Here is a 22,816-nt window from a genome sequence, read left to right as displayed (position 1 = left end):
CAGGAGTGGTGTTTGGGAGAGCAGCTCCCAGGACAGCAGGACATCCCTGCTCCCTGCCATATGGACAGCTGGAGCACGTGTCCTGGGAGGTTTCTATTTTCAGAAACAGCCACACTGGTTCTGATCACTTCTCCTCCAAGCACTCAAGACTTAAATGGAACAGGAACACGGGGTAATGTGTTTATTTCAGCACTTATCTAGTAAAAGATACAACCTATGATCCTGAATGTAAAAACTGAGGAAAACCTGAAGTGTGTGCATAACTAAACCCTGGATTACCTCCACTTCTCACATTTTACTTAGAACAACTGTGTTTTTATCGCTCTCTCCTAGAATATTTACACTAATGAAGTTGCCCAAATTAAAATGCTTTTCATTGTCAGCAAACTAAATATAAAATCCTCTAAACACCTCAGAAGTAATAATCATCTTCTGTAGCATGTGCTGAATATGTTCCAAACAAAAGTCACTGCACAGGGCATTGCTGGTCCTGGAATGGAAATGAGGTAAAATAAACACCTTTCAACACCCTGATATCTGCTTTTTTTTTGCATTTGGAGAAGTTGGCAGCCTCACAGGGACATATATCCATTGCATTATTGTAAATTCCTGAATTTCCATCTGTTTTTAAAAGCTCCAGCTGACCTACATTTTATGTTATGGATTATTGAAGCTTATAGAGTAGCATGAGCAAAGCAGAAGTCTTGCTGCTAACCATATCCTGAGCAATTAAATGTTTCATCAATAATATGTCCCACGGAAGAATCAAGAGTTTTTAAGAGAAAAACTCTTCACACACAAAACAGAAAAAAAAAATAAATTATATTTAATTGCACTTTAAGTCTAGTATAAATACCACCCATTTGGTTAATTTTGATTTCACAGACTAAAAAAATTCAAATGTACACATTAAAATGGTTTGAAGTTTAAAAAAAAAAAAAAAGGATGAACTTTGACTCACATTTTCAGGACATACTAAAATAAGGTATCAGAGTCATTCAGCATTCTGGGATTCCTGTCCTTTTGGAATTATCTACAGAATTATTACTGAAGCAAGGTGGGAAGCAGTAACTCCTATCACAACAGCCTGACTTCCAATACAGGTTTTCCACCTTATTCTGAGGCAGAGAGAAAATTCAACTGTGAGTTTTGGAGGTGGATTTTTTGTTTTCTTGGTTATGTTCTTGGCAAACCAGCAAGAAGTCATTCCAGAGGCCAGTGGAACTCACTGAGGGGAGGATGATCCAAGCCTAAATCCTTGAGTTGGATCAGTAACTCCAGCTTGGGTCTCTAAGAGTTTCAAGAGCCCTGGTCATCCACTCAGCTGGGTTTTCCCTCTTCCCAACTGTAAACTCCTCGACCCAACAAATCTCCTGCATGAAAATGCAGCCAGAAGAAAATACAGTGAACAAACAACAAGTTTCTTCTCTGATGCACTGTCATTTTCCAACAAAGCGAGGATATTGAGAATTTCCAGAGGGATTTTCATTATAGGCTCATCAGGAGGCCCTCTGTGTTAATGGCCTTTTTTCCCTTGTATTTTTTACTCTGCACTGGTTCATTTCCCAGTAACAACTGTAACTTCTTTTGACATTTTCTGTCCTTCTTTACAATTAGGTTATTCAGCTCTTCACTGAAGAGGCAAAGGGTAAGTTATGGGCTGATTTAAGCTGGCTGATTCAACTGGTCTAATTAGACAGGAGAAATCTGGTAGTAAAAGCAGCTGCTTCCTCCACAAACTGGAAGTCCATCAAAAGAAATGAGCTGTTTTAATGGCCTGAAGACTCATGTATATCATTAGTAAGAGAGACACACATAAAAAATGCTGGTCTTCTCATATCCTTCTAATTAAGTGTCTCTGTAAACCGTATTCCAAAACACATCTTTTCTCCCAAAGTCAAGGCAGCATGCTTCCATTTTTTCCTGACCACTAACTAAACTGACAAGGACATTTCAAAAAAGTGTTGGTTGGATGCATTACCAGAAAATTCAACTTGACTTGTCACTTGAGGGGCTTTTTTTTCCCTTATTATATGACTTTATATCACTGGTCTACCTATGCTTTACTACTTTACTCCTTCTCAAGGTTGTTTATCTCTTCTACCTATTAACACATCAGGAAATAGAGAGGAGATAAAGAGTCCAGGGTGTTTACACAGTTTCCCCCACAAATACTGTCATTTTAAATTAAATAATGGAGAGACAGAGTTAGAAGAATATCCGTGTCACCTCAAAACATGCTTTGATCCTAAAAATCACAGGTACTCTCCACACAGCTCCTGCCAAACAACACAGAACCACTCAAATCAATACAGTGGCACAGGTTTGTGTTGGCTCAGGGGCTGCCACAGGCTCAGGGATCAAAATTCATGACAAGCTAGACACAAGGCAATATTGCAGCACTCGAGAGAGTGGAAGATGGGAACCTTCCACGTCGTCACACCGCTGTACCGGGAACTCAGAGTGCCAATGTGGGGTTCATTTCAACCAGCTGCAAACATCTGTGATGTCAACATGAAATGTGAGCTGTTCTGCTGGGTCTGGCTGGGCCAGAGGGGATTTCCTGGAGCAGTATTCCCAGCACACTGTGTTTTGGTTATTGCTGGGCAGGGCTCGCACCAAGCCAAGGCTTTGGTTTTTTAGAGTGTGCCAGAAGCTGGGAGGGGACACAGGCAGCTTGGCTTCACTAATTAAACTGCCCTGGATCTTCATCCATTAGTTTTCATCCATTGGTTTTCAGCTTTTGTTCTCTTCTCTTCTGGGTGTGTGGAGGAGACACTGAGGGAGTGGCTGTGCGGATGCTCAGCCAGCCCCCAGCACAGCTACTTCCCCTAGGAAATGTGGAGACTCACTTGTCTGGCATCTTTTGGATGAAATTCGTAGTAACTCACAGTCCTCTGACCATCAATGAAATCTTTTGTCAAGAAAAGGAGCCTTACATGTTATTTTATTACATGTCATTTGTACACATGCTCTTACACGGTAGGAGTCCACATGGATTCAAAGGAGTAGCACCTCTGCCATGAGGAAAGGTCTGGAGAATTGGGTTTATTCAGCCTGGAAACAGGCTTTTAGCCACCTAATTGTGGCCTTCCAGTGCCTGAAGGGAGCTGACAAGAAAGATGGAGAGGGTTGATTTATAAGGGATGGAGTGACAGGACAAGAGGGAAATTGGCTTCAATATAAAACAGAGTAGATTTAGATTTGATAATAGAAAGAAATTCTTCCCTGTGAGGGTGGGCAGGCCCTGGCACAGGTTTTCCAGGGAAGCTGTGACTGCCCATCCCTGGAAGTGTCCAAGGCCAGGTTGGATGGGGCTTGGAGCAGCCTGGGCTGGTGGAAGGTGTTCCTGCCCACGGCAGGGGATTGGAACAAGATGATTTCTCAGTTCCCTTCCAATCCAAACCATTCTGTGATTCTAGGAATGTGTCCAGCCCTGTTTCTCACAGCTGTGAGACACCTGAGGAAAAAATTGCTCTACTGCTTATTAGGTACAACAGCTCATGCAATCCATGTTTTTAAAAATACCTTAAAATTAAATAATACCTTCAAATAATTTAAAATCTCACTGTCACACGAATCACACACAGTGATAAAGCAATTGTGGTCTGCCAGGCTACAGACAATTCTCAGGGCAGCATGCTCAGTGCCATATGGGCAATGCACAAGTTCAGAGTTTCGAAGTGATTTTATTCTAAGTGTATGTGACAGAACAAGGCACAGTAATAACAGCTGTAGTCTGCATGCAAATGGAAAAATAAGCACCTCTAATATTGTTGGTTTTCGTTTCAGCGCTGTCTAAATGCTTTTGATCATTATGTGCAACTGATGAATGCACCACCTGTGTCTTTTTTTCTCCTTGTGCCAACAGGTGAGATTACCTTATTCTGACAGGGGCTGCAGCAATCTGGGTAATGGCACAAGTACAGAATCTGTTACCAGATCACAACATTTTCAAAATATTGCCATGTTTTTAAATTCCTGTGTGTATGTGTTAAAACTGAGTCACTGCTCCACTTCCAGTGAAGACCTGAGTGGAACCCAACACGCTGCTTTTAAGCTCTGCTATCTGCCCCCAACAGATGAGCTTCTACTTCTGTACTTGTAATATTTGTAATAGTCCTTGTGTATTTACAGCTGACATTACTGTTAGCACAGCAGCCTCCACATGCCCTGGCCCTACGTCCTTAGTCTACAGACATCAAATATTAAGCTCAAGATGTTGGAGCAGGGACAGGATCTTACCTGCTCAATTCCTGTCTCCCACACTCTCCATTTATTTGCTGATGATAAATTGTCCTTATACAGCTGAAGGGTTTGCTACAGTTCCCACAGCACTGCTCTTGAGAGCCTCACATGTCAGTAAAGGGAATGGTCAGCTGGAGTGGTTTATTCAAAACACAACAAAAATCAAAGTTTGGCTTTGCCCACGGAAATCCCACCATCTGTTACGTTAGAATGCTGCTTGGGGAAACTGCACAAGGCATGCTCTTGTGGAGGGGTTTTGAGGAGCTCTTGTGGAGGGGTGTTCGCTGAACTTAAACCAGAAAGTACCTTCAGAACTGAAACAGAAGCAAGGCAGAAAACAGGGCATGAGTCCTAAAGTACATAAATCCCAAGAATGGGACCTTGTCTGGTGGAAATAGCACGGATGGCTCAAAACCATGAGACTTGTCCTCATGAATTCCAGCAGAAAACATCCTGTTTCTGTCCCAGCAGACCAGGGACAGCAGAGGCTGGGGTCACCCCCCGAGATCACCCATGAGTGCAGGGGGGCAGAAGTGTCTGGAGGCATTGCACATGAGGAGAACATGGAACTGCCTCTGGGGAGGTTTACAGCTGTCGCTTTTTCCATCTTGCAAAGCCTTAAAGAAAATGGTGTAGGTGGACGGCTCAGGATTGCTCTTCTCAAAGGCTCCCTCCTGAAATGGGTGCCTACGCTCTAATACTGACTAAGCTGCTGGGCTTTGCTTCTGATCTCATTAGATAATGATACTGCAATACAAAAGGAGAGGTTAATCTTGCCTATATCCCCAATCTCCTTTCCTTGTGTACAGCTGTAAACACCCTGGAAGCATCTGGAGCCACCTCTTTCTGTGTGGTTTTAGCGTCAGCACTCGCATGGAACGGCTGCTACCGTGGATGAGGGAGCTGAAGGAGGGACAGGTGGGACCATCTTCTACAAGACACTGGGCAATCCACACAAATCCCGAGGTCTGGGAGTGCCAGTGTGGCCAGCAAAAATGCCAATACAGCTTTTGTCATCCCTATCCCACCCTCCTCACCCCAGTGATGAAGTGACCACAGATCACTCCCGCTCCCAGCTCTGAGATGTGTGAGGGGTACACAGTGTGGATCCTCTCCAGGCTGACCACAAGCAGGCAATGTCCTCCCTGGCCCATTCCCTTTCCCACATCACAGTGGGAAATCACAAAGGCAAATGCAGCCACAAGGGAACGTGGACACCCACCATGTGCAGAGAGCTCTTCCTGGGAAGTGCCCTCCAGCTGTGGATCTGCAGTGCTGTTATTTGCATTCCTGGTGCAGATAAGGAATGTTTCCAGTCCCCAGAAAAACCAGAGGAACATCTCTAGCCTATCCCTGTTCTCTGCACCACTCCCTTGGTGGATCCTGCAAATCAAAGCACGTTATTCTACTTAAAACCTCAGTGTTTTCCCTCTGCACTCCAAGACACGCAACTCCTCCCAGTTTTCACCAGCAAACCACTGTTCAAACAAACAGAAGTAGCAGCCATTTATCTGGCACATAAACACACTCTCCTTTACACCCAGCAGGGAAGCAAGCTCCAAAAATGCTCAGCTAATGAGGAAGTTCAGACAATGATGTCAGCACCTGTAAACAGGCAAAATTGCCCAAACAGGTCTGAATTGGACCCACCACTGCTACACATGAGAGCTCCAAGCAATTCTTACAACTTCTAAAGGAAACAAGAACAAAGCACAAACAATCTGATTACGAGAGAAATGACTGGGAGCAGAAAATTACTCAACTTATGTAATGTAATAAGTCCCTATTGAAAAGCATCTGCAAAATGCTGCCATTTCTTCATGCCATTCTTTACACCACTGACACTCAGATGAAACAGCTTCCATTTCACATTCATTTTTCCTGCTATTTTAGCCTGTTATGCTGTTAATCCAGTAGCAACAGACCTGAACCACTCCTAAGCAACCAATACTCTCTTGCTTTTCATTAAAAAAAAATAAAAAAATAGTCAGGTTGCTGCTGCTTTTCCATAATTACATCATCTTGTCACTACAAAGGAGGAGGAGGAATATACACCTCGATTAAAATGTTATCTTCAAAGTATTTGTTGCAGTGATATGCAGCCAGTTTTTGTACAGAAATAAATATACCTGAGTACATGTGCATGCATACATCTAAATATGGAAACAGAGATAACCTATAAATATCTGTATACAACCTATATATAGATATATAAAGATAGATAGATAGATAGATAGACAGATAGATAGATAGATATGATATGATATATATATGGCCTGTGTGTTTATATATACTCACTCATATTTACAGGTATATTATATAGGTAAATTAAATCTATATATATTGAACATATTTATATCTAGAAAGGCATTGCACATACAATATCTTACTTTTAGTACTCTGAAAGGGCTTCCTCTGATGCTTTCAGACACATCTCTATGGGATGGTGTCTGCTGACACATTCCACCACCATATAAACATGCCTTGTGTGTTGGTGACACTCAACACTGACATCTAAAATTAATTTCATTGACTTCTGGATTTTTTAGAATGTAGTTTTAGCAGTGAAACATACAAATAAGTGAAAAAGCTCCTTCTGGCTATTAGGCCATGCCTTTCCTTCATCAAACTTTATTAATTTCTGTTTATTTGGTCCAAAATATTTTGTCATAAGGCAACAGCCCTGGCAGAATGCTGATACCTGTTCCTTGGCTAAACTCTGTCCAATGTGTCACTGCAGTGATTCCAAGGTTCATTTGGGCCTGTACTTTTAGAGCAGCATAGTATGAACATCTGAGAATTGTAGGTTGGCTTTGAAGTTATTTTTATTTACTGTAAAGCGTGTGCCATCCTTTGTCCCAATTCACTTTGCTGGAGGAATTTATTTTTACTGCCTGTCAATAAGAATCAAAAGATGAGTGCTAAAACTTCACAGCCATGCCCTATATGGGAAGGCCTGCTTTATTTTTATTTGTTTGGTTGATTTTATAATGTGAATAGAATATATGGGATTCAGGAAACTGATGCCCATACTTCTGCATGGAGACTAAAGGGTAAATCTGTTAAGTATTATGTGTATTCCGAATTTTAATCTTTCTTTTGGTGTCCCCAGGTGTCAGACCCCTGCACAAGACACAGTCATTCTCCACCAAGTCTTACAGTGACCCCAGGGTCCATGGACTGGTGAATACTTCAGGTTATGTATTTCTCCTTCAGGTTTACATCATCATTCTCCCAGGCAAGAAATCAGTCAGCCTCCTTCAGGGATGTCTGTCAGGCTCCTCTGTTTGTGATCTAGCAGCTCACACATATTGTCATAACTCAGCCTGTAAGACAGCAGAACCTGATTTATTATAATCACAAGAGCAGCAGCTCCATTCCCCATTTGCAGTCACTCACAACTTTCCTGAGACTTTCACAGGAGAGGGTAAAAATGTGCCTAACATGAGTTCCACTGCAGTGATGATTTACACCACAGGCAAACTTTCCATGGGCTTAAACAAACGACTAGCCAGCAACATATTACCTCATTTATTTTTAAATTCAAAGCTTAGAAAAATCCAATCAGCCAAGAAGGTCTCAAAATGGTCTTTGCTCAGTTATGTGGTAAAAGGCCAGTCAAAGTTGAGCACAGAGACTGAGTTGAGGCTCAGAGGACACAGCCCCATGAACTGGCCACTCTGAAGATGTGAAAATAAAAAGGACAGGACTACTGTTCCTGGAGGAAAACCCACCAAGATGTGTCCACAGGGAAACCATCTCCCTGGAATGCTGTATTTTACCATGCCACCCAGGGGGAACAGAAGTTTGGAATGCTGTAAAACCAGCCATGGGGTGCCTATGAGAGCGAGAAATATCCATCACAGGACACTTAGGGGACTTGCCAAAGGCAGGAAAAGGGATGGATCAAGGTCTGAGGAGGAACAGACCTGAGAAAGTAGATGGAAATGGGGATTAAAGAGGCCAGAAGCACGTAAGGAGGCAGCCACAGCTGTCTGACAGAGCTCCTCATCAATCACTCCACTCCTGCTAAACTCCAGTCCTGACTGTCCCACATGGGAATGCCCTCACCAGGGTGAGTTCATGTGCAGGACACCGTGGACTCTGTGGTCAGCAGCAGAAATTTTGCATTTGCTGGAGCAAGAGGTTGCAAATCTGAGGGGTTACTGTAGGTCCAGGTGCCAACAACCAAAGGAGACCAGAGTCTGAGGGACAGATTGGAGGGACAGCGTGTCCAAAACCAACTGGTGGAGAGACCTTGTCTGTGTGTTTGTGTGTGCAACCCACAATGAGCCAGAGAGGAGGAATGTCACTGGGACACTGGGGCTGCTCAGCTTTGCCCAAGTGTCCCCTGTGTTCACTCTCTGTCCTCCTGCTGTCCCCCACAGTTCCTGGGCCCTGCCTCACCACCAGCTGGACTTGGAATTACAGAACCAAGGCTGCCACACACCAGGGCAGGAGCAATCCCCTCATGTCTCAAAGCCCCACCAGCTCCAGCCATTGCTAATAATCTCATTTTTACCATCATTATTGCTGGACACTCCTTGTGAAGAACTCAGCAGTTCTGGTTACAAAACAGGCCGACCCAACTCACTTTCCAAAAGGTCTCCCATCGATCATCTTTGTGTTTATGCACTGTCAGTCTGTTCTTCTGGGGAAAATTCTTCTTCAAGTAATTCTGCCAGACTCAGGGCCAAAATGAAAACCCAGGGGTGTAACTTCTCACTGCCAGCTGTGCACAGATGTGCTCCTCTGCACTGTCCTTGGCTTTCTGACTCACATTTCTCTGGTGGCAGCATGAGACCTTCACCTCTCCAAGTGGAGAAGGAAATGGAACTCCATCCCAGCCAGCCACCCACAGGCTTCAGCTTTATGAGCCTCAAATAGCATTTTAGACAGTCAGGCCTTGATATTCATATGCAATAAGCTGGCTGCAGTTTGTGGCTTTTTGACCCAGAAAAAGAAAATGCTCTTCCTCTAATAGCAAATATTTAGCTTCAATCCCTTTTCTTTTAATTGGGTACTCATTTACCCATTCTAGTCCTGCCATGCTGGTGTTATTAGAGTGTTTAATTTTCAAAGCACTTGAGGTAATAACTGCATCACAACTAAAAAAATAAATTATACTGGCCAGGCTCTGCTGGTGCAGCCCCATCCACTTGACTGCTTCAAAAGCACAAAACTGATGCAACAGGGCAGAATTTAACTCCAGTGCTTAACAAGAGTACTAAAAGCTTCAGTTTGTGGTGTTTTTTTTCCTTTAAATTTCATATTAACCAGGTGCATCACTTCATTTGAAACTTCTTTCTTCTGTCTGGCATAAAAGCCTACCCTCTAAAGCTCTAAAGCTCTAAAGCTTTTTGCTCTAAAGCAAGAGGCAGAGGCACAGGTCTGTTCTCATTTACCCAGGAACCTGACCACTGCATATTCTATCTTCTCCTCTCTTTTGTAGCAGACGTGCTGCAATTATAAACAACATTTGTTATTACTCTAAACATGAGAAGCCGGAAGAAATATGATTCTTACACAAAAGATGCAGGCTGTACATACTAGATGAGAGGCAGATGGTAAATTAGCTTGAAAAGCCAAGGTCTATGCCATTTCTTTTTATTTGGAACAAATACATAACAAAAAAAATACCCGAACAAACAAGTGGTTTCCTCTTGAGCTGTTATGTAATTCCACGTAGTTCTGCCTGGTAAGAATCTGGATGGCTTTATCCCTCTACCTACTGAAGAAAATTAAGTCTGCAGAGCACATCTGTTTCCCCCACAAAATCAGCAAAGTCCAAATGAGCTGTAAATGGGAACAGGAGCCCAGCAGTGACAAGAAGGTCCAGCCACACCATTTCCTAGACAGAATTGTTTTGTCCTTGTTCCAGAAACAGTGACATAGGATTAGTCCTGCTGTATTTTATGTCACCACTCACATTCAGATCAAATACTTTCCCTGAAATCTTCTTTTCTAAACGACAAAGTGTCCAAAGGCCAAATAAAACTCAAACATCTACACTACAGCACAGAATTCACAAGGAAATTCACTTGCAAAATAATCACTAATGGGATATTTCAGCAGGCCTCCTTACAGTTACTTGTAGGAAGTTACTGAGGTTCAAAGAGCTACTGAAAACAACCAAAATTGTTTGTCCTTCTCTGTCTGTGCTGTTACCCTTCTCCATCAGACTTGGGGATGAACAACTTCAAGAATTGATTGAAAAGGGCAGTAATTCTTCCATACAGAGTGTATTATCTGTTCTTCTCGTGAAGTCCATCAAAAAGTGACTACATTTGGACAATTTGGGGACCCTTTCCCATTTCCTAATAGACTTTGGTATCAAGAAGATGTCTGTTAAAGCTTGCTCCTGGGCTTGATAAGGAACACTCTGCCAGTCCTAGGGACTAGAGCTCTGCTTGTAAACTATTTTCACAGTAGAAACCTGAATTTTCCACATGGTACAGTCTAGGTAAGGGCTGGTGGATTTGTTTTCCTCTGTAGCAGTGGTGTTTGAACCAGCTGGCTGCTGGGTTCAAAGCTGGCACAGTGGGCAGGCAATATGAACCACCAACACCTCAGCTTCTAACTGTATCAAGGCTTTTGAGAGGAGATAAAAGGCCTTGTGCAGAAGTTTCTGATACAAGGTTTGGCAATATTAACTGTATGTGATTTCCTCTGGAAGGAATACCTAAAAAAAAGGGGGCATTTTATCATCTGACATGGATGTCATGTTTCAACAAGACATTTTATTAAAGCTCTTAAATAAATGAATCCCACAAGAAGGTAGGTGGCCACTTCTCTCAGAGGCCTGCAGCAAAGAAAGGGGCACAATGACCCAAACTCCTGATTTATTTTTGACAAAAACTCAGTTTTATGCCAGGCACATGTCCTTCTGCACCTCACCAGAGATTCTGGGGTTAAAGCATCGCTAGTTGGTTCAGGTTTTGCCTCAAGGACTTTAATTTTGAGAATGAACACCCACCTTTCAGTTTGCAACTCTTTAATTATAAATTCAAATCAGTTCATTCCCGTGTGCTTAGCTGCCATGTAAATTTTTCTGGGGTTCTCTTTGCATGTTGTTTCTTGTAAGTTTTAACTTGTTATTTTACTAAGAAGACCAAACACTGTTTTCTAATAGAAAACAAAGTTACCCACCCAAAGTTTAAAGGGTGCAGATGTGAATTATGAAGTAGTTGAGTAAGGGCCTGCCACATTCTGAGTAGTATCATGTTCTGACTGTCTCCACAGTTTATCTACAAGAACAGTGCTACAGGGAAGTGTGAAGCAAATAATTTCTCAGAGGATACCGGGCTGAACTCTGAGATATTTAATCCCCAGAGAACAAAAACCTGCCCTAGAGAGCTGGTAAGCTCAGACCCCAAGGACTTCCAGAAGGCACTTGCCAAAATGACATGAAAGTACACAACAAAAAATTAACTTTAACAGCATTTTTACTCGAGTTGGCTTCTACTTTTGTCTGTTCTTGTGATTTCTCTTTCCTTTTAGTGAGGCTGTGGAAAAACCTGATCAATCATGTGATGTCTGAAGCCTCCAGTTGCAAAATGCCTCTTGCTTCATCTCTCCCCAGCCTTCAGATGGATCTCCAGACTACGGAAACCAAAGTCTGCTTTGAAATGTGACAAAAGTACACCCAGATGATGGTGCATATTGTTTTTACCTCCTCAGCACCTCCAGCAGGGCATGACCACCATGGGCAGAGGATAAATCATTCCATCAAATCCCACTCAGCATACAGAAAGTTGAAGTGGAAGGGCATCAGGGTGAGTTAAAGCCAGCCCCCAACATGTTTTCTGAGAGATGGGAACTGCAAAGAACAGAGCTCAGACTCCCAACAAGTCACTGTGACCACTTCCTGGCATATAAATTCCACAGTGCTTTAACTGGTGTCTCTCTAAAACCTCCTTGCTCAGCCACAAGTTTTCATAGCAGCAGCTAATAAAATTTATTGTATCAAAACATTAGCTAGAATGAAGAACAGTGAGGTCATTGTAATGTTGAGGTTTAATAAACAATACAGCAAAGAGAAAGATGTTCTGCTTTAAGATTCAGTGACCAAAACTCACAGAGTCAAACTCAAGGCACGTTTCTAAAAAAAGCTCCTGGTCGAAAAAAACTCCAAACAAACAAAAAACCCCAAACCCCAACAAAAAACAAACCCACAATAGCAATGGATTCTGCTTGAAGGAAAACAAGTAATGCTGAAGTAAGGTCATACTCAGCTGGGAAACAGTAGAAGGATCAGACAAAGGGGCTGACCAAGACTTGTTCCCAATAACCTCTATTTTATGGAACACATGCAAGAGAACACTGGGAAGAGTTATTTATCACTTAATAAAAACACTGTGAACTATTCCAGTAACAGTGACTACTCAGTATATTTTTACCATCTTGACACAGCTTAAGTGTTAAAAGAGAAACTGCACAGATTTTATTAAGGTTAAAACATGTGGTTAGAAACCCTCTACTAAAAAATTATGCTTCATTTTAATTAATTTTGCCGACCTTCTAAACCACTGAAAAGGAATCTACACAATATTTGCCTAAAAAGAGCCTTTTACCAGCATCACAGTTGTTTTTGACCAGCCTAACTTGTTTATTCTTCCTAACATATGGATCTTAATTTGCACACATCCTCCTCTCCGAGATGAAAACACGCTCTCAGACAAAGCAGGCAAAAAATGGTCGACAACAATACAACCCATCTGTCAAAAAAAGAAAAAAAAGAAAAAGAAAAAAAGAAAAACCTCTCTCGCAAAGTGGGTTTTCGCTCGTTCCTGTTCTGCATCTTTCCCTCCCTCCTTCCCATCTTAGCAACAGAGCCTGGAGCAGCCAACCAGGCGGGAGCATCCCGCGGGGTTACTGCAGTGCATCGGCCGCCAGTAACCGCGCCGGCCGGGATGCGGCACCTGCGGCGCACTGCACCTGCCCGGATCAGCATCGCATCCAGGGCAAATCCTCACTGCCCGGATCAGCATCGCATCCAGGGCAAACCCTCCCTGCCCGGATCAGCACAGCATCCAGGGCAAACCCTCACTGCCCGGATCAGTACAGCATCCCAGCAAACCCACCCTGCCCGGATCAGTACAGCATCCAGGGCAAACCCTCACTGCCCGGATCAGTACAGCATCCCGGCAAACCCTCACTGCCCGGATCAGTACAGCATCCCAGCAAACCCTCCCTGCCCGGATCAGCCCCGCATCCCAGCAAACCCTCACTGCCCGGATCAGTACAGCATCCCAGCAAACCCTCACTGCCCGGATCAGTACAGCATCCCAGCAAACCCTCCCTGCCCGGATCAGTACAGCATCCAGGGCAAACCCTCCCTGCCCGGATCAGTACAGCATCCCGGGAAACCCTCCCTGCCCGGATCAGTACAGCATCCCAGCAAACCCTCCCTGCCCGGATCAGTACCGCATCCCCGGCAAACCCTCACTGCCCGGATCAGTACAGCATCCAGGGCAAACCCTCCCTGCCCGGATCAGCATCGCATCCCGGGCAAACCCTCCCTGCCCGGATCAGCCCCGCATCCCAGCAAACCCTCCCTGCCCGGATCAGCCCCGCATCCCGGGCAATTCCTCCCCTCCCGGCTCCCCCTGCCCTCCTCTGGCTCGGGTGTCTCCGGAGGGGATGGGAGAAATGAGGGGGGGTGAGATCTTTCAGATGAAGTCGTACGGAGGATGCTGCGAATAAGTAAATAAATTTAAAAAGCACCCAACGAAATAAAAAGAAAGGGGTCTGTCCGAGTGTGTGTACCAGAACTAATTTCTAAGACGGCACCGAGGCAAATCAGCAAAGCCCAGCGTGTTTAAATCTCTGCTGATGGTTTGACAGCGGCTGAAGTTTCCATCTTATGCAGAGAGCGGTATTAACATAATATTCAGCCCTCGGAGCTGGAAGGCAGGGATCGCGCTGTTCTGCTGACACTATCTCGGGCTGTGACGGCCACTTTTCTCCTTCCATGAATACCAAAGAACCTGCCAAAGGCTCCGTGTTCCCCCACCGGAGCATCCAGAAGGAGCCCGGTCCTTCATTCCCCTCCCGCCGCTCAAAGCTGCAACCTTGACAGCAAAGGCAGCAGCACCTCTCCAGTTTGTTTCCACGGCGTTTGAGCCATCAGAACAAACCAAAAATCATAAGAAATGTCGCGTTTTTCTGCTGAGCATTGATTTCTGTGCTGCTCCTAAGCTGCTCTATGAAAATACCGGGCCGGAGCCCATTCCCTCAGAGGTTACTCCAGACCAAATCCTCCCAGAACTTGCCTCGAACGCAGCACAAATGACTCATTACAGTCCTAAAAATAACAACGGAGAAATTTCCAACTAAAACGTTGCCTAATTAACCATGAATACTGAGAAGTGTGAGAGGGAGAAAAAAAAAAAAAGGAAAAAAAAGAAAAAAAGAAAAAAGCAATCCCTGAGTTGTTGTGGTGTTCTGCAAGTAAATTTATTACTACTTTCTTCCTGGATGCACTCAATTATATAGGCAGAATATTTCCATTTCCATCCTATATTATAGCAAACCCACCTAGAGATAATAGAACACATGTCCTTTTTATGGATATATAGAACACTTTTTTTTTTTTAAAGCTGAATGACTTTGACCCAGACAGAAAGCTCCAAAGTACTTTTCATGCCCCCTTTGTATAGGGGAGTATACATAATTCATCCCCAAACCACAATTCAGTTTATTTCACGGTGCTTTTAACAAAAATGACAGAAACCCGAGGCACTGACTTTTCTACCAAATCCTCTTGCAAACAGTTTTCAGGCAGTCCTGGTAGGAAAACCTACACACCATTTTTCTATGAACTGGTAAAACCAATCTCTGTGTTCCTGTGATTTACATTTCAAACTGCAGTTTAAACATACAGCTCAGAAGCCAAGACCCATTTTTATCTCCTTCTCAACCTTTAGATAAATGACTTTGTGACAAGACAGTGAAACTTCAGCCCTGTTTTGTTCCAAAGCTCTGCAGATCTTCCTTTTCACATTTAAGGATCCACACTGGATCTAACACAAGACTCTTTCTTTTCCCCTCCAAGCCAGCTGGGTCCCTCATCCTAAAAGAAAGAAGAAGCATCCTGGGACTAAGCAGCCCTATTATTTCTAATGAATGTGCTGAAGTTTCCTTTTTCTGCCTTTGCCAGTCCATCTCACAACAGCTCCTCCAGGAGTCCTGGGGCTTTCTGCCATCGTGAACCCTTGCAAACCCCCAGGACATGCTCAAACGTAGCCTGGATTCAAAGACTGAGACCCATTTTCCATCCTGGAAGATCCTCAACCTCACAAGTCACACGAAAATCTCTTTCCTTCAAACCTGAAGGAATTGTTGCTTCTACCTGTTGAAACAATTCCCTAAAAGCTTTACAGGGAAAATGCCAAAGTCAACTGAGACCTTCTGAAACTTTTTACCTCTTTAACCTCTTCCAAATTCCCCTATTGGCAACAGTTCCTACTGAATGGGATGGGTCAGACACAGTGGCTTTGATCAAGGACTGACCTGCCATATTCCTTCCCTGTTAATCCCACTGACCTCAGGGGAAATTACACCAGGAATTAATCAACTCCAGAGTCACACCAATCTCTGCTAAAGCCTCATAAGCAGAGCAGCATGTATCATATAAACCTCAGAATCAAAACGCCCCTCCTTAAAGAGAAAATTATAATTAATAGTTTAATTAAGCAGTTTAAGGCTGAGACAAAAATCAACAAAAAAATCCATTTTGAAGTCTACTAAGGCTTATTTAGCTTCTTTGTTGTTGACAAGCAATGCAAATTCACCTTTCTTTGAGCTTTTAATGAAAAGTAAGAGACACGACATACCATGAGTTGCATTGTCTGAACAATCAAGCTAAGTACAGAACACAATGGCAGCACTACTAATTATTCCTCCTTCTGCTAATTTAGAGCCTAACCTTAACATTACTTTGCAATGCCATTTTTACTGAAGGGAATTGCTCTTCAGTTGAATTCCCCTCCAACATGCTGGCACAAATTGTCTTTGCAAAGAAACTGTACTTTTGCCTTTGTGATCCAACACTCTTGAAAGGTTTTAACTAATTCATTACAGCCATAGAGAATGATGTAGAAATAGTAGATTTTCTTTTTCAAGCTCCATTTCAGAATAGAAACACTATTAATTAAAAGACATTTTTGAAACAGTATCCCTTATCTCTTCTTACCACAACCAGCACCCTAGAACAATGTGAACTGAAAGACTTTTTTTTTTTCCCAGCATGTTTTCTGCTACTCTTCTCACAAAAAGTGAATTCAAATATTTCACATTAAAGCAACGAGAGAGACTTTTAGCACAAAGAATCTACAAGGAGTGCTGAACTGCAGCAACCACCAGTGTTTGGAGGCACAATATTGCCCTTCTCTTGGGCACTGCAAAGTCCCAGTTTCCCACTGGAGCAGAAACCAGGATAAGGCATTCAGAATAGTTTTATATGTAATGTACTCAGCTACAAATCCATCAGGTTTGAACAGAGATATCCCAAATTACACACAAAATAAAATTCTACTTGCAGAACCCCTAAAACAATTCGAATAATCTGAATTGTCTGGTCCCTACCTTCATTGGAGATTATTTAGGCAATATTTAGGTTTTCTATTTCTCTAATGAAAAATCTTTTCTGTTCAAACCCAATCTATTGAGCCAGCCCCTGGAGCAGGGAACGTGGCTGGGAGGAAAGTTTGGTTCCAGAAGGTTTCTATAATCTGACCAGCAACTCACTGAAACACTGAAGGAAGAGACCTCTGGAGGTCTCCTGGCCCAGCTCCAGATCAGATCAGCTGCTCAGCCACGTGTCCCACACCCCCTGTGATGGAGAAAGCCCACCTGGGGAACAGGTACGGATTTCCTGGTGTCCACCCTAAGGCCCCCAAACTGCAGTGTGTGGCCAGGGGTTGTTGTTATTTATCATCTGGCCCTATTGGCAGGAGCGGCCCAGACTCCTCAGCTGCTCTTTGTAGGTGCCCTGAACCATTTTTTATCCCTCTGACAGACCATTTCCAGCTTCCCAGTATCTCTGTTGATATGAAGCACCCAAAACTGGTACAATATTCCAGCTGTGCTCTCAGTGATGAGGAGCAGGAGAAGGACTTGGCTGCAGCTGGGAATGGCCTTGGCCACACGATGTGATTCACCTTCCTGGCTGTGAGAGCACTCCTGGCACTGAGTGCAGATCTCCCAAATCTGTTCCAGGTGCTTGGCAAGCAGAGGAGAGCCAAGCCCTGCTGGCAGACAGCAGCTCAGCCACTCTCAGGCTGTCCTTGGTGGTCCCAGGGATGACACAAGGTGTGAGAGCAGGTGAGGAGGATCTGAAGCCCTGCACACAGCCAGCCAGCAAAGTTCAATCTCCTCCTTCAAATCCAGATGTGGTGACACAGCCACAGCCATACCCCAGAGCTAAATACCTCCACAGGTCATTTTCAGCACCAGGACGTTTTGCCAGGACATTGTTTTGTTCAAGCCAAGTCACCCAGGCTTGTCAGAAAATTTGCAGTGGTTTTGGGTATAGAACCCCTCAATCAATTCTGGCCAGTGAGAAAGAGATTCAGTTAGAAATCTCAAGCTTTTAAATCTTAAATGAGACATTTTGGCGTAGCTCCATTTCTTATAGGACAAAAAACCTTCACTGTTTTGTGTTTGAATATTCTGATAAGATAAAGAATAATTTTGAATGCACCAAAGTTGCTGCCAAACTAAGTTGTTCTCCTATGGACAATGTGACTCCATGTAATTTTAGAAAACAATTAAAAGAATGCCAGTGGGTCTACATACAGTTTGGATGTTGAAAAACCCATTAAAGCATGAAATCTGCAGATCTTTCAACAAATGAATAACTGTATGCACAGCCTGTCCCCATACAGTTCATGGCAACAGCTCCAGTGCTTTTCATACCACACATTTTCAGACTATTGAAGCCTTGGTGTTGTGATAATGACACAATTTACAGACAGCAGCCAAGTACTTTGTGAAAAAAATTTCAAGTGGAACCTTTAAGCCAGTGGATTTATAGTTTCAGAGCCAGTTCAGGTATCAAGTATGGCTCAGGTAAGAGCTGCACTGGCAGGGCCTTATCTCTCAAAAGAGCTAAAGCACACAAGCACACCAATTTTCATTACTGGGAGTGAATTCCTCAAGGAAGGGCAATTATGTCATTTAGTACACAAAATTCTCCTGAAGATTTCAGTATTGTCTCTTGGGCATTCTTCTTTTTGCTGGCAGGAATTTACTGCACGACCTAATTTTCCTTTCAGAGAGAGAGGACTAGTCACACACACCAAAAAAAAAAAAAAAAAAAAACCACCAAAAAATTCTCTAGGAAACACATGGTTACACAAAGCAAATGAAGGCATGAAAGGAATTGTTGCCAAGCAGGGGAGAAAGGACAGAATCACCTTTTAGAACTGGAATCAACCAAGAACCTATAAAGAAGAGAGCTGAATAATTCCTTCTTACTCCCAGCACTTCTCTTCCTTGAGAAGTGCCCAATATCTATCATTTTGGTACGCTCTGTGTTGCAGGCTGTGAACTCTTTGGAGTGTGTATCAGCAAAGGAGTTACCCAGAGAGCATCCTGGTCCTTGACTGAACCTCAGCATTCAGTCCCAGCAAGAGCCAGTGATTTCATCAAAGAAATGATAAGCTTTGAGGGACCATCTAAGCTGTAGAGAAACCTATAGCTCCCAAAATTTTTATTCCAAACAGCCTTTAAAGAAAACAGTTCTTATCTTGGTCTAATGCCTTCTGAAATTCTGAGATACTTGCTGTTCTGAAAGAGTACTGAAAAAACAACCATCTCACAAAACAGCCAATTGCAGGAGTGAAAAAACAAAGCCTCCTCATTTCCCCCACCCCCATCTTTAAACTCCTGCATGCTCTACCCACCCTCAACAATAAATTGTAGACAGGCAAGATCACAGGACAGATATTTGGCAGCACAGCAATACTATATTTACACCAAATACTTAAGAATTGGGAGGCAGAAATAAGCAGTTGTACGAACTGCTGCATCTACAGCTTCTTGTGGGTGAATCTTTGTTTTCCTCACCTTTCTTTCTCCACCATGGCCCTTCCTGGATGGAGTAGGACAGTTCTTTGAACTCAATGTTCACAGCTGGCCTGCGGGGCAGGTAGGAGAACCTGTGAGCTTCTGTCAGGGCATTGTCCACTTTTTTTAAGTGTCCATTCATGAGTCGAATGTCCTGGGGGTCTGTGCCATTGGAGACCACCTCGTCCACCGAAACACACACAGACTTTGGCTCGGCCATGGTGCAACCAGAGCTGCTGCCACCCTGCAGGGAAAAGGGAGAAAGTTCACAGACTTTAGGAACACCTATCAAACCCTTCTCCATCACAGGAATTATTCTTTAAATAGCACAAGAATCTGGCACTGTAATGCGCTGAAAGGTGAAAGAGGAGTAAAATAAAGCAATCTTTTGTTTGTTCTTTTGCCTGAGCCTTGACAGAAGAGGTAAAAGAGCTCTTGCTGCACATACAGTTCCTTTAGCACTAGTTTTCCTTTCAGATCTTGCACCAGATTAATACATTTGTAAGTTCAGTCCCCATTGTACTTGGTTTCTCATGCACTCAAGGAATTTGGTTCTAGTTACTCTGATTCCAGGGCTTGGGATGGAGCTGAAGGGGGAAGGGAGCTGCCTGAACAGTTTTTTTTACAGACATTTCAAAAGACAGCTACTCAAAATGTCTAAGAGCTCCTGTTCCTCTGGGTCAGCCTATGCTTCTGTAAAGGTGAAATTATATTTCTGAGAATTTCAAATGCACTATTTCATGCCTTATTTTCTCCTGCACTGATAGTTCTGGGGACTTTGCAACCTGGGATGACAGTACAAGTTCTTTTCTGGAGGTCTTTTAGGAAAGCACAATGCTTTGCACCCAAAAACCTCAAGTGCTTTCCATGCTTGATAGTGATAACTAATGGAAATTTTATCAGGTACATAAACACACAAACCCTGCTCCAGTTCTTGCACCACTGACTCTGTAAGGTCTCCTTCCCCTCCTCTCCTGACCATGACAATGGCCTTCCACCCACCTTTCTCGTCTTTTTTTTATTTTTTTAATTATGTATACAAAATCTGGATTTTTTTTTCCATTCCTTTTACCAGCATAGGTGTCTTGCACCAATATGAGCTGTGTAAGCTCAAAAGGAAAAACAGTCATGTAGTTTCTTCAGCTAAACAGAATTTTAGCTGAAGCTGTCATCTGTTGCTTGGTGGATGTCATAAGCAGAGCCAAACATCTGCACAGTTGTCTATTAGGAAATTTAGTATTTTCAATGCAGATTTGTATTGGAAAGGACTTCTGTAGATGGCTTATGTGCCAGGCTTTCCATGCTGACATCTGCCCAACAATCTACAAAGTTATCTCTTGGAAAGCAGATGTGCTGCACTACTTTTCAATGCATGAACACAGAACTGCAGGTCCTGCCACTGCTCCCCTCTATTTCTCTAATTCAGCTAAGAAGTGACACTGCCTCCTCTTCCCTCTGCCACTTCCATTTCCCTCTCATGGTTCCTGGTCTTCCCATCTTTGCTGTAACAGCAGCCCAGCTCAGATCAGTCACTTGTCATGAATGCTGACAAAAACATCAAAAAAGCTCCAGTCCTACATAATCACTGATGAAAAAAAGTATTCCTGCATAGCCACTCCATAGCTGGCATCTTCACATTCTTCAAGCACAACTTGGGAGCCCCAAGTTCTAGCTGAAAACAATCAGCTCTGCTCACCACATTTTCTCAAGAAAGAGATTTTAATCGTGCTCTCAACTTACTTAGAGGTCAGGTATCCAGTACCACTTACTGTCAAATTCTTAAAGAGCTGACTGCCACGGTATGTAATTTGAACATAACAAGAGTAATGTGAAACATCTTAGAGCTCAACAATTAAAGCAGGGGAACTTCCCTAAAAACTAAGAGAAGGTGAGTTAACAATATTCTTCCCTGAATGTTTTCAAAGCTGACTTTGGCACTCAGAATCTGTTTTGTTCCGAGGAACCACTGAGCACCTTCACACAATCAGAGGGAATGCCCAAAAGCTAACTCTCAATGAGCAGGTCACCTTGATTATTCAGGTGACAGCCAGAGCTTCTCCAGTTTAGATCGATCCAAAAGGAAATATCCTTTGGACAAGAGCCTTGCCTCTGACTACTCGATCATCCGAGAGTACGAAGCCAAAGACTTTTGCTCGTGGGACATTAAAAACAATTCCAGCCACTTTGTGGACCGAACCGCCTGTTCACACACCCGCCTCCTCCAGAGACCAGCTGCTATGGGTGAGGATGGTCCAACCTCCTCCCCGCCTTGGGATCACCTTCGCTCGGAAAAATCTGCTCAATCCCGCGGCTACGAGAGCCACAGGCTCTGCCAAGCCGTGTGGAAGGCACAGACACAGCTGAACCCCTCTGCTCCAGCACCTGCAGGGCGCTCCCTGCTCCGCTGTGCCCCCGCTGCTGCCCCAGCCCCGCATCCCGCTCCGCAGCCCCGCGCTCACCTCCCAGCGGCTTTTGGCCACTTTGGGCTATTTCCCATGTAGTTTGATGGAGCCGCTGAGGAGCCGGGCCGCTCCCGGAGCCCGGCGGGGACGGCAGCGCCCGCCCGGTGGCAGCGGCAGGAGGGTCCCGGGGCTCTGCCCGCTCCGTGCCCCGCCGGCCCCGGCTGTTATGCAAAGGTTACGGTCCCTCCGCAAATCCGCCGGGAAGCCGGCGGGGCGCAGCGGCGCAGGGAGCATGCTCGGCGATAATCCCCCCGCCTTAGCTACAGACAGAGGTAACCAGCGGTCAAGTCCCGCCGAGCGCCGCCGGCCGCTCGCACACTCGCATCCTTCATCCCGCATCCTTCATCCCGCATCCTTCATCCCGCATCCCGCATCCCGCATCCCTCAGACCGCATCCTGCACCCCGCAGCCCCGGGCTCACCCTCCGACCCCGCTTTTCCCTCGGGAAGCGTCTCGGAGCTCCCCGCGGAGCCCTGGCTCCATCTCCGTGCCCCGCACCTCGCCCCCCGCCCGGCGCTCGCCGCGGCCCCGCGGAGGGAAGGCAGGGCCCGCCTTACCAAAGCGCTGCCCAGGGAGAAAGCCGCCATCAGACATGCCATGTGCACCGCTGCCCGCCCGGCTGCTGGCGGAGGAGCCCTCCGGTGCCGCCTCTCCTCCCCGACTGCTGCGGGAGGCGGGCGGGCAGGGATGGAGCTGCGGCCGCCCCCGCCCCGGCCCGCCCCCGCCGGGGATGGGGAGAGCCGAGGGGTCGGGACGCCCCTCGGCACCGCCAAAGCTGGGCAGCGTGTCCCCAAGCCGCTGGTGGCCGTGGCTGTCGCTCTGCCCCAACACGCTTGTCCCGGGGACTGGGGCACCGAAGGTCGCTCGCCGGGACAAAGTGAGGAGGGCAGCCAGCATTGTCCCCATGCGGGGACAGGCTTCCTGATGGGCTCCCGGAGGTATTCCCTGAGGAAACGGGGAGCAGAAGTACCACCCAATATCGCCTTGTGCCGTCCCGTCTTCATGAGGACGAGACAGCTCTTCTGGCCCTGGGG

At 44.8% G+C, this 22,816-nt stretch overlaps 1 protein-coding gene across 2 annotated transcripts in view; it reads right to left on the bottom strand.

Moving 5' to 3' along the window:
- ABCG1 (ATP binding cassette subfamily G member 1) overlaps window positions 1-22,436 on the bottom strand; it is a 53,768-nt gene extending 31,332 nt beyond the window's left edge. Inside the window, exons 1-2 of one of the 2 annotated variants that reach the window (XM_058831439.1) lie at window positions 22,340-22,436; window positions 19,321-19,564 (exon numbers count right to left, since the gene is read on the bottom strand). In XM_058831439.1, the coding sequence (XP_058687422.1) occupies window positions 19,321-19,564; window positions 22,340-22,381 (286 nt within the window). In that variant the 5' untranslated portion in view covers window positions 22,382-22,436. Of the gene's footprint in view, window positions 1-19,320; window positions 19,565-21,779; window positions 22,057-22,339 lie in introns of those variants that run through there. The other variant, XM_058831450.1, reaches the window with a different exon arrangement.
- Window positions 22,437-22,816: the final 380 nt, after the last annotated feature.

Source organism: Poecile atricapillus, chromosome 1 (assembly GCF_030490865.1).
Source record: "Poecile atricapillus isolate bPoeAtr1 chromosome 1, bPoeAtr1.hap1, whole genome shotgun sequence".
NCBI classification, from domain to species: Eukaryota; Metazoa; Chordata; class Aves; order Passeriformes; family Paridae; genus Poecile; species Poecile atricapillus.
The sequence above is the reverse complement of the archived record's forward strand: the minus strand, read 5'-3'. Positions and strand labels throughout refer to the sequence as shown.